General features: G+C 36.7%; 1 protein-coding gene across 3 annotated transcripts in view; it reads right to left on the bottom strand.

Annotated features, from left to right (window-relative positions):
* FAR1 (fatty acyl-CoA reductase 1) overlaps window positions 1-12,972 on the bottom strand; it is a 76,494-nt gene that overhangs the window by 23,600 nt on the left and 39,922 nt on the right. For all 3 annotated transcript variants that reach the window (XM_048852939.2, XM_048852941.2, XM_048852940.2), the window contains 4 exons: window positions 11,575-11,750; window positions 8,635-8,814; window positions 1,378-1,555; window positions 76-120 (listed from right to left, as the gene is read on the bottom strand). In XM_048852939.2, coding sequence (XP_048708896.1) covers window positions 76-120; window positions 1,378-1,555; window positions 8,635-8,814; window positions 11,575-11,750 — 579 coding nt within the window. The remainder of the gene's footprint in view (window positions 1-75; window positions 121-1,377; window positions 1,556-8,634; window positions 8,815-11,574; window positions 11,751-12,972) is intronic.

Raw genomic sequence — 12,972 nt, 5'->3', positions numbered from 1 at the left:
CAGAAGACACACCAATAAAACATTTCAAGTAATGTGTTTCCTTTCAAAGACAGTTGTATTAAAATGTTTACTTACCGCAATAAAAAGACCACTTGGCCCATTAAAGTTATCAATCCATCCCTATTGTGTAAAAAAAAAACCAAAAGCAATTTCAGTAGAAGTTTACTGAGTCTAACATATAGTTCGCATTTGACAAAAATATACTGTTACAATTTAAGGAGACAACATTTTACTTCCCCACTCCTACTTTTGTTTCAAATATAAAAGGTGCTTTCAGTTTGCCTACCTGTGAGAGAGCATTGAATTAACAGCTACTACAACTCCAGCAGAAGAGCCACACAATTTAACTAGCTCCTCAAAATGAGCTCCTGTGTATTCATTTCTTACCAAATAAATGGTGGGACTGAGAAGTAGATAAACAATTTTGCTGTCCCTTATTAGATTTCCCGCCATTTTCTCTCAATTTTTAATGCCTACATTCAGTACCAAAAGGAAGGACAACTCTGATTTTGGTGATCTGTAAAGCAACTCATCTTGACACAGATTTGCTCCTGTTTAGGAAAACTGCCCCAAAATTAGTCAAAAGAGGACTATCCCAGATTGGGAGAAACTTCAGATAGCATTCAGCTGCTAAAGCAACCCCTAAAACACTCCCTTTCCTATGGCTGTCATGTAGGGGGGCTACAAACAGGGGGTGCCCCAGGGCATCTCTGTGCCCTGTTAATCTCCAGTTTCCGTTGCGAGTTGAAGAGGAAATGGGTCCATAAAAGCATCTCCAGGATCAGGAAGCACAAATGTGGCAAAGAAAAAAAATAAAAAATCCAGGTTTTAGTCTTGCATGTTTTAGTCTCTTAGAAGACATAGGAACTAACTGATGAGAGAAACTGTAGTTTTTTATAGATACACAGAAGGTCACTGAAGTCAAAACTACTTTCCTCAAGGCTACACCATTTAGTTTCCTAAAAGTTTTGGATGAACAGTTAAGTGTGTAAAATATACATGTATTAGTGAAAAATATCACTTTAGGAGAGCATTATATTCACTCCAGTAGCTCTAACTAAACATACTCTTCCTGTGTTTTAACAAAAATACTTCTTAAATCACTTGATAGGCCCATACAAATCCAGAAGTAAGAGTAATTTATCCTTTAAATCTAAGGCTTTCTTACACAAAAACTACACAAAAAAGCTGTCAACCATATGAGGCAGGTTTATAACTCAGTTTGCTATCCACAAGTGACTAAGTTTCAACTCTGATTTCTATGGACTTCTGAACTAGATCCCTAGCAATATAGGCTATCAAGGATGCATGCATAGGTTACAGGTCCAGAAACATCTGGATTGTAGAATATTGAATGGGAGGCTAAAAAAGACTTACAGGGAAAGGCTCCTTCCAGCTGGCACCAACAATTGACGGCCGTATAATGGCTATATTTAATTTTGCACCTTCCTGCTGCACAACATATTCTGCTAAGGCTTTTGTATATGTGTAAGTATTGGGCCTGTCTCCTATCAGTTTTGGAGTAATGTCCTTCACTAGACCATCATCCATCCACCTAAAGAATCAAAACAACAAAGACTTAATTACTGTACAATTCACTTAAAGGAGTACATAAGTCTGAAAGAAAGCAGAGAAATTAAAAACAAGCTTATCAAGAAAAATGCTTATGACTGCCTCATTAATTTCAAAGCAACAATCATAAGAAATTGAAGCTGTATAGTTCCACCAGAAGCAATGTAGACGAAGAATGGCATAAACACAGTAAGGCAAGGAATTCTGCTGTAGTGTTTATTGGTAAGTTTTACAAGTTGTATTAGGCAAAGCTTTGGAAGTAATTAAATACTACCACTTCAAAGCTCTGTAACAGCCCTAGTGACCAATACCAGATCATCAATGAATTTTAAAACCAAATAGCCTGATTTTCAGAAATGCTTAGCACCAATTTCCACTAAAGCTAACAAGTGTAGCACTTCAGAAAAATCAGTCCTCAGATAAATCAGAACCTTTGACACTGGTATGCAAGCACCTATATGTAGGTTGTACAATAGTAACGTTCTGCAGATAATTTACACCAAGCTCAGTTCTGCAATCTGTACAACTCCCTCAGATTTCACTTATGAGAAACAGTTTCCTTTATTAAGAAGCCAAAGCCTGATCTCATTAGAAGCAAAAATTAACAGAGTTGAACAATACCAGTACTTAGCCCTTAATGCTCACTCTGTTTAATAAACAGCTCTCTCAGACTGGAGGTAAGTAAAGTGTGGAAGAACTGTACTGAAAGAAGAGTTTGATGTCAATTTCAGGAGACTAAGGGCTGGTATATATTAGAAATCTTGCACCAATAAAGCTAAATTGATTTAAAACCCACTACACTTTGATTTTTTTTAAAAAATCACTTATCCCAAAGCAACATGGGTACAAGCATAATTTAAACCTGCAAGTGTATCTAAAAATAAGGGCTTGCACTGGTGTAAGTTATTTAGTTATTCTGGTTAAAGTTTTCATTTACAGACCAACCCCATTATGTTTAGAAACATAGCAATGTGCTCTAGAAATTAAAGTTTATTTTATGAATTGAGCTAAAAATCTGAAGGATTATTTTTGAAGGAGGAAGAATTTACAGGAATTTTTATTAAATGGCACTATAAAGAGAAGAAAATGGATACAAATTGAACTCAGATCAATAAAAGACTTCTCAAAAGCAACCGATCACTGCACAAAAAAACCCACAACTGAATGTACTGCATACCACCACATTTCCAGAAGTTTATAATTCAATTGCAACACAAAGATTGATAGGCCAAAATAAAGTAATATCCAGTAAAACCCCAGAACTGCTTGAAAATTTGGTTTAAACTAAAAGCAAAACATACTTTTTAATACGTATCAATTCACAATTCACTCTCCCCCATTTTTCTGTAGTGCTTTAATTCATACCATATTTAAAAGTAGTAGTAAGGGGAGTAGAGTGCATATTTGATACACTATTAGAGGACTTGGTCCATTAGTTATGGCTAATGATGAGACTGCCATCTTCAAGATTTTATATTGCCACTTATTTTTCTGCCTACCCCCTTTCTCATTTACATTTTGTGCTACATGCCAGCTATATATGTTAAGTCATTTCCCAATTTTCTTGGCTTTTCCAAGATGATGTTAAACATATTTGGAAAAACTAACAGTGAGCAAGGTGAAAAACCCTCCTATAGGTATAGGGTCAAACTGGGAAAAGTCACGTTAGGTGGTGTGTAATGAAGGCTTGTCTGCACACAGAAGTATTAGCAGTTTAACTTAAATCAATTTTTTTTTAAAAGTAAAAATTTTAAGAAGTCACACCTTTATTTAAACCAGTGAAATTGTGTGCGTGTAGATCAGGCTGACAGCTTGCTTACACCTACTTAGATCACCTTACAAGGGAGCCTAAAATGGTGTAAGTTACATACTAAACATCTAGAAGGTGAAAACTGAAAGAGACCACTTCTTACACCTTGTCTAGACTTGCTGCATACATTAGTATCTATTAAAAACAAGTTTTAACGCCTTTAAAAATCAGCTAGTATTGGAAAAACCAGGGGAGACCATAACCAGCTAACATGTTTTTAAAAAGGTATTAAACTGTTTATACCAGGTTTTTCATAGATTTTGAGCCAGAGAAGGGACCACTGTATAAAAAAAGCCACAACACATTTTAAACAGCACTTAAAAAATTGAACACTCTCTTTACATTAGGAAAATAGGTGTTTAAGGCCTTGTCTGTACACACTCCTCTTGCTTTACCCTTCTCTTCTGGCTCCTTAGTATTAGTTACAATTTAGGTCCCCTTACATTTAGTGAACCAAATCCAGATATGATGTGCAAGGGTGTATGTAATTCACACTTTGGTAGGTTGGCCTGGATCTACAGAGGGTTAAAAAAAGTAAAACAATCTAAAGGGAACCTAATTTGAAGCATTTTACATGTTTTTCAAGGTGCGGGTCAGAAAGTTATAGTGACTACAACTTAGTTTAGCCCATAAAGAGTCCTTCCCATGCTTTCATATCGCAGTCCTCTCCAGCTCTTGTCTTTGCAGAGAGCACTGAAAAGGTAGCAATCCTGCCACACTTGAGCCCAAATTCTGCCTTGCCACATACACATGCAAACCCTCAATATATTTAATGAGAGCTGCACACACTTCAGGTGAATTTCATCCTTATTTTCTAACCCTTTACTTCATCCGAATGCCTCCTGTTTTTTAAACTTAACCTAGTCCTGAAGATTCTTGCACTTTTAACAGCATCCTGCAAAAATGTAAAACCACCCTTCCTTCATGGGAGGGACCTGGAGAGAAAACCACAAGTAACACTTCTAAGGGAAATTATGGTAGCACAGGCTTGATAACAGGTAGTTCACAGCCCCATCCCCTGCTTACAGATGTTTTGGATGGATGTTTCTAGGCACCATGTCACAGAACAATGGCTGCCAATGTTTTTTGGTCCATTTTCTGTCCACCTTATTTGTTTAGCACCTATTTAGGTTTTTTGTTTTTTTAAAGACCCAACCTTTATACGTTTCCTATGTTGTTTTGTGGCCCCACTTCTGTTTCCCACTCACTAGTAGGCCACACACTGTTTGAACCAGGACTGCCTCAGTGAGGCTGTTGTGTTCTTGTAGTCACTGAGTGCTGCAGGTTCCCTGGTTGCTGCCTTCACTTGCAGCCCAATTTACATGAACTACTCCTGTACCTACATTAGCACCTGCTGTAGATTCAAGCAGCCACCCACACCCACTAGAGCACATTTGCAGTGTGCATGCACAGGAGAGCATGTTGCACTGTCAGTCAAATGACCCCATATCCTTTTCTCTTTTTCAATGCCCCCCAGTGCTTTTCTCCACATCCCCAAGTGTTTGTCCTTCAGCTGAATTCTGCAGACAATTAGCCAAGTTTTCAGATAGTGTTTATATGCAGAAGCAGACCAGCAGAAGTTACACCGAGTCGTCCTCTTCCAACAATACCAAAGTAATCAGTAAAGGAATTGGTTTCTGGATCTGCATTTCTGAAAAACATGATCCATTTTCAACCAATATATAACTCCCATAACTAGTTATAGATTTATAAGTGTGCTGTTAACTAAGTATCTTGTTCTGGGTGCCAAACAAAGAAAGGAATAAATTATTCTCTGACATACCTATCTATAGTTCCTGTTGATTGTGTTCTAACATTATCTGAGGATCACATATGAATGTGCTATAAAGCCCAAATGGTAATCTGATCTAATCCATATGGTTGATGTGAGTATTCCAGATATTTTCCAGAAGAGTCACACATCAAAAAAGGCCAGAGATTGTGGGACACTTGTGCTGGCTTAGTATCATCAAGTTGTTAGGTTCCAACAAAACCAGGGGTTGTGGCAGTTGGTGGAATGTAACACACTTCATTGTAACATACATTTCTATTGTATTTCACACAAAGTTTTTATTTACATAGTCCCAATATCTAAAACATCAAGAGGATGCTGAATTACTTCCACACTTAAATAGCTGTCATGCTGAGAGGTACTTATCTCTAAACTTCTGAGTACCAGTCTGAGGAACATTGGAATAACTCCCCTTTATACAGAGTGACACATGGCAGCAGGATTACCTAACACTAACATTAAAAATGAAGAAAGTTATTTATTAGAACATGTACCAAATGCACACAGTATTCATTTTGATATGCATTTCTACACAGGGTGAAAAAATTTAAAACTAAAGTGATGTAAGTCACCAATTTTAATTATGATTTAAATCAGGAAGTAGAAAACCTTGATTTAAATTGATTTTAATCTGGTTTTGCATTTGAATTTTTAGTTATTTACCCTAAAAGAAAGTTTAGTCTCCCGGTTGGTAACCATTAAAATGGTATTTGCAATTAACTATCGTCTTTAAAAAAAAATTGTTTCTTTTCAAATACGAGGAGGACACACTATATTTAACTGCACGTTTTAAGCAATTATATAGGCTAGCATATTTAGCCGGCTTAATTTTTACTTTATTTTATTATATTAAGAAATGCATCATTCACCATTTTCTAGTTACTCAATTTCTTTAAATAAACTCCTGACTTGTGCCAAACTCCATTTGGATAGAAAGTGAAATTAAATTAAAATGCACAAACATTTTTAAATTGTTTATTAAATAAACTACATCAAATTCAATTCAGGCCTTAATTCTTTAAGATAGATAATGGAGTATCATTAAAATGTGTTTTACAGAGGACTTTTCCATGATAACTTAACACTGAGGTCTTACCTATTCTACCGGAACATTAAAGATCCATAGTTTGGGTCTTAAGGAAAAAAGATTTATACAACATCTTGACAACTGTTGTTAATACTAATTATGCAACCACTTGTGATGCCACAACATATGTTGCTTTACACAAGACCCTTCTTATCAGTTATCCAAAAAAAAAAAAAAAAAAGAGTCTTTCCCCCACCTCAACCAGCTTTTAGTTTTGCCAAGTTTTTCACACTTTAAATTAGTTACATGCTAGATTCCCACCAGCCACCACCCACCATAACTGAGTTATGGATAACTCAGTTATCCATATCCTGTCTGTCCTTAAATTATTGGATTAATAAATAGTACTTTTATCTGTAGCTTCAGATTAGCCCAATAATGCATGCTATCAACTTACTTCACAAAGGATTCACAATCTTTCATTACCCAGGCTTCTAGTTACTTGGACAAAATCCAGCAAAGCTGCAGTAGAAAGCAGTGTCTTATTTCTTTATTTAAGTGCATGCTTGTCTGAACTCTGATCCAATGGCCTTTCAATCATGTGCTAAACAGACTACCCAACCCCTAACTTTCTTTGTCTATGAAGTATTCCCAGCACAGTTAATCCATGCCTTCAGATTAATAAAAAAAATCTGAGAATTTCTACAAGTGTTTCTTGATGCTCCAAAATAAGAAAAATTGCAAATGCCTTCCTGTGAAAAAAGTTTCTTCCTACACTATAGTATTTATTTCTATTACCTCTGCCATAACAAAGACAGCCTTTTTGAAAGGCTCATATTCTGCCCAGAATCATCCACCACCTTACATTTAAGAGATCAAGTTGAGATCCAATTAATTAAAACCTAACCAGAGATAAATTTGGACAGTCACCTTAATGAGAAAAATTGCCACAAAAATTGTTAGGGGAATCAAGGGCAGTTATAGTACTTGAAATTACTTTGAGGAAAGATATCAACTTGAAGTCTTTTTGGACCTACATTTATTGTAGAAGTAAACAGTGAAAATGGTCAAGAAAAACCTCACATTTATCTTCAATATTTGTTACAGTAATCCGAGGTTAATTACTGCAAAAATTACACCATTGTGAAATTTATTACACTGATGTCCCTTTAATTACTATCCACGGGTATTCTTTATTCTCTTTACTAGAATCAGATTCTTTTCTTCCCTACTGAAATGAAGGCTACTAAAACTTACTTTTTATTCCAACTCACTCATGCTTTTTGCTTATCCTCTGCAGCAGCATCAGAAGATTAACCCACCAGAACCTAGTACTAGTTACAGTTGGCCAAATGAGATCTTTTGTGCATCTTACAAAGATGGGCAGCTAATTCTGGCTTGTTTATTGCTTTTCCCACTTGATGCTAGGACTCAAACATTACTGTATTTGCCACAACTATACCACACATCTTAGTCAGAGGGAATTTACCCTTCATATAGTTTTGTTTTATTCATTGAAGTTTGTTGGGCAGGAAGTGTACTGTATTTTCCACAGTTGGAAGGGGGCTCTGTCTGTCTGCTCTGGAGATATCCCCTCAGAGGAGTCAGAAAAACAGCAAGTTTAGTTCTGGTTATTTCTGACATCAAGAGGTTCTAATGCAAGGATCAAGAGGTTACCCTTCTTTTGCAGTCTCCATTGGCCATCACCACCACCATTCATGGCCAGGCAGCCTGCAAACAAAAAGTTTTCCTCTACAGACTATTCTTACTGTAATGCAGTGTTTTGAATCCAGGTTCAATTCTTGAGTCCAAATTTGATTTTTTTCTTAACTACTCCTATTTCAAACAAAAAAATAAAACCATTACTCTTCAGTTTCTTTTAAAGAGATTATGCTTCAGTGAATCGGAAACTGAAGTTTAAAACCATGCAACTTTAGAATACTTTAGGAAAACAAAGATTTGTTTGGTTTGAACTTTAAGTTTTGCTATATTTTATTTTTATATGCTACAGTATAAACATTTAACTTCATATTGAATTGCTAAATAATAGACACTATCTTTTTATTAGAGTTGCTTGAGGAAGTTTTATAGGGTTGCCAGTGCTTGAGGGGGTTTTTAACTTTTGGCATCTAATTATAGGTTTAGTTTGATATATTGAGTATTTATCATTTGGCTTCAATAAGGTAGTACTCTGTATGGAAAAACAGAGTAGACATTTATCCTTATTCTTGAGTAAGTGACCTAAAATAAGTCACGACCTTCCTATACCTTAGTTTCCTCATCTGTAAAATGGAGAAAATTGCATCACCCATGTGTGTAGTTTTTTTATATTACGCTTTTCAAAGCCTTTTATCAATGTGTAATAGTACTGGAGAAGAGTACAGCAAGTGGGTGTGGATTAGTCAAGAAAAGCTATAAAGATTCAAAACATACTCTAAAGAACCTATCAGTTTCTTGGGGTCAACAGGGGGTGGATATATGATTTCTTCAATGTGCTTTCGATTGCAATAAGCGTATGCTGTTGAAACATGCATGAACACCTCCAAATTCTTCATTCGCTGGGCCAAGATGACAAGCTGTTGTGTGGCAATCACATTTAACTGAACAGCATCTCTGTTAAAGAAAATAAACAAATGAAGATGAGTAAGAGTAAGCATGTCAGAGAATCATAAATTGAGGTGAAAAGTCCCATGTGGTCCTCTATTCACATCCCCCTACCAATGCAGACTTATAACATTTTCCCCCACATTTTGTCCAGTCCATTTTTAGGTGTCCCTAGTAATGGCTTGCACCACTTTCTTTGTAAGACTGTTCCACAGTCTAAGAAACCATAATATGGAAGTTTCTTAATACTCAGTCTAGTTTTCACTAATTTCATGCCACTGTTTCTAGTTCTATCCCTGTGTACCATCTAAAAAACATTCCTCTGCTTACATGGCATGCACCCTAGTCAAATTACAAAACATCTTTATTTTCCTAAAATAAAATCTCTCAACTAAAAACAAGGGAGTGAAAAATGTTTACATGACAATCTATAATTGCTAGGCTCTCTTGCTTTCTGCACCTTTGACCCTCACATAAAGTGTCTAACCCAGTATCAAAAGATATTCATGTATAAACCTGCAGAGCCATCAACATCAGGCAATCAACACATCAAGCTGAGCAAGATCTGCCCTGGTCAATACTTCAGTGGGAGGTCTCCAAAGACTTCATGTTGGCAAGTCAACAGGTAATATTCTCCCTTCTGAGTCAGTGCTCAGGTAATCAGATATTGGGGGGGGAGGGGGAAGGAAGGATGGGCATTATGCTAGTTAACGGGGTCTTGTATAGAAGGAAGGCAACCAAAGAAACCAACATCTTGATTGCTTCTTGTCATTAAAATTTCCATGGCACTTTCTGAAAGGCTAGGGATGAATCCAACTTTAATTTAGCTTGTATCTGGCCTGAGACTTTCTGGACACACAAATTTCACCTATAAAATTTCACATAAGTAAGGTATTCTTTCCAGTTTTATTATATTACTATGTGCTGTTGCCTTCTTCCCCTAAGCTAGTGGCATTTCAGTAATACTGGCGGACTATTTATAAGGTGATCAAAATTTTGTTGGGATAAAGTGCTATATTAACATCGAATACAAGTTTTTGCGGGGTTTTTTTTTTTTTTGCTTTAACGTAAGTAGAGTTACACAGAGATGACAGTTTTTCAATAATCTCATCTCAATTTTTCAAACAAGCCCCACCCCATTGCAGCAAAAGCACAATCATTTTACAAAATTTTATCTAGTATTAAAAAAGTATTAAATTTTTTCATAACCTATTTTGGCTTCAATCGTCAGCTCTTTCAAAAGACCAAAAGAATTGGCCCATGAAAAATTCTCTGCATTTCTAACTTAGGAAATGGAAGAAGTTCTGAAACAAAGTCCAAATATGTTCTGTGCCTGTTTAAGTTCAGAAGTTGAATATTTTGAGCTTGAGTCAAATCTCTGGGTGCAGGAGAGAGATGAGGCAGAGATTCAACAGCAGCGAATTAAGTTCTGACCAAGGGCTTCTTAGGGGGATTGTCAGTGAAGACTGCCAAAGAGAAATGCCAGTTCAGCACATTTCCAGTTGCCCTTTCCAGCCAGCCCCATCCACTTGTGTCCTGCTTCAGAGGATTCCAGACCTGCCAGCAGAGTGGAAATTACAGGAGGCTTGAGGCATTATGTCCCCACTCTAGAAGGATTTTTCACTACTAAAGGCCTCTGTAAACCTAGCTCTTTAGCGAATTCCAACATTGGAGACAGAAGGGAACGGCCTAATTACAAGAATTTGTGAGAAGCATTAAAAAAGGGGGGTTGCTCATTTTCATCATGTAGCATTCCCAGAGGGCCATGATCAGTATTTGCAGGGACTCAGAAATTAGGGTTTCTTGACCCTGCCTTTCACTCTTATACAGCCAAGTTTCTTTTTAGGAAGGAGGAGGGAAAGAGATCTCATAGCAATCTTTTCCTAACAAAGTCAAAAATGTACTGTAACATTTCAACATTAAAAACAAATTCTGCTAAAAATGGATATACCAAAGCTTACTTTATCTCCTTTGCTTTTGTTAGTCCTTTTCTTCAACAAAAGTCTTTTCCTTAGGCTTTCAGTAGTTTTCCCTCAATCTAATCTCTTTAGAAACTTTCCTAATAGTTTTCTCCTCACTCTTCCCCTTTTTATTTCTCTTATTTCTCCCCACACTTCCTCTAATCTGTATTGCTACCCCTCTGCCATTACTTTCTCCTTCCACCTCATCACACATCTTCTCTTCCCCTGAACCCACCCTTAGCATGTTTGATTCTCTGACCCCACTGTCAGGTGAAGAAGCAAGAGCTAGAATTTTATACCCACACCCTGAGGAGGAGAGCATTTTTGTTCTCTATACACTCTTACCTTCCAAAACAGCGGACCATGAAATTACATATACACACGCACTCTTTTCATGACCTGGTTCTTAAAATGGGTAGTGGTTCAGCTGAACTGCTGAGCCAGGTGCATCTTGCTGTAGCCCATCCACATCCATTTATCACCCACCAGCTACACTCATATTACGAGCCATCACAGCAGGAGCTCACAAGACACATGAAGGTGCCAAGACCAGTAGAAGCAACAACATTACTTAACTTTCTTATCCCTGTACCAAGCCTGGGGCCTGACACAATCTTCATATTGGTCTTTCCCCAACAATGGTCTTTTATACTCATCCTTGAAATTCTAAGGGTTAAAAAAAACTTTCTTGGGGAGTTTCCTTATACAGAGGAAAAAATGAAATTGACCCCATATGCAGTGATGCCAAACACACAAAATAAAACTCAGGAAAAAAACAAGTTTTCTTGGTATCAAGCTTTATACTCACTTCAGTGTTTCATTGAATCTGACTGTAGCAGCACAATGGAATACAATATTAATGCAGTCTATGAGCTTTTCTTTGTCCTCCTCACTAAGGTCCAGTTCAGACTGCGTAAGTTCACTAGTAACTGCTATTATTTTCTCTTTAAATTCAGGCTGTTCATCTCTTAACCTGTCAAAGAGCTGTCAAAAGAAAATCAGGACTAAAAATAAAAATTCACACAATGATTTCAGAAGTGAGCACTTTAATTTTTTTTTTTATTGTAGCAGAAGGGGTAATTAACTAAACAATATTTTCTGCCTATAACATGGAGTTATACTTCCTCAAACATAATGGATATTAAAAAAATATAATTGTAAAATTTCGTATCACGTATCAGCATGAATAACTTTCCCATCCCAACTCAACTGGCAAAGCAGCCAGTGAATTATGCAGGTCATTCCAAGTTAATGATAAAGCTGAACATGCATGATGCTTTTTTTTTTCTTAAAAACTTTATTTATTGGAACTACTTTTCCTGTCCGTAAAGCTAAATTCCTTAAGCTCCCACAAGTCCAAATGCTCAGGACTCCAACAGAGCCACAGAAAGCATTTAAAAATTAACTAAAGTAGCAGTAATCAACTTACAGTCTATCATCTCTGGCCCATTGAGGGCTAAAAAGCAAAACATTTTACCCTATCTTCCACTGTAGAATACTCTCATTTCTAGACCTGCAAGACTCCAGATATCAGTCTTTAATTCCATTACATTTAGGTCTAGAAGATGTGTTGCTGACCCAAGAATGAACACACGCCATGAGCTTAAACCAGGTGTCATTCTGGGGAAAGTTTCACAATTGAGAATGAATGAATGAATAAAACCCCCACTTCTCTTGCAGGTAGTTTCAAAAGAGACGGGAGGATTTAAGATTGCTCAGTGGGTTGGAATGTCAGAGTAAATCCCAGGAAAAACAATTTAGTAGGCAGATGAAAAATGAGGCTGTTAGAGAGGCACAATAAATGTGTTCATCACATCTGTATTTTATCACATGGATTACCACCATATAGTTGGTGTATTACATACAAATACAAAATCTTTGTCTTTCCCCCCCCGCCCCCACCATTAAATGCCCAGAAAATTTACAGGGATAACGAACTAACAGTAATGGAAATTCCACATGCTATGTTTTAATGTATCAGTACAACAGAACCTTAGCGTTTATGTCAATATCCCAGTCAGACCGGAAATTCAGTTTAGATTAACAGCGGTTTGAACAGAACACCATATCAAAATGTTTTAGTCCAATATCAGATTAACAAAAATGCAAGAAGCCTCCAGTTAGGTAGCAGCTACTACTACTGAAACTGTTATTCAAAAGACTGAGCTTTCAAGGTTGTGCTTCCCATGAAAAAGGGGCATAACTT

Source organism: Caretta caretta, chromosome 6 (genome assembly GCF_965140235.1).
Source record: "Caretta caretta isolate rCarCar2 chromosome 6, rCarCar1.hap1, whole genome shotgun sequence".
Classification (NCBI taxonomy): domain Eukaryota; kingdom Metazoa; phylum Chordata; order Testudines; family Cheloniidae; genus Caretta; species Caretta caretta.
The sequence above is the reverse complement of the archived record's forward strand: the minus strand, read 5'-3'. Positions and strand labels throughout refer to the sequence as shown.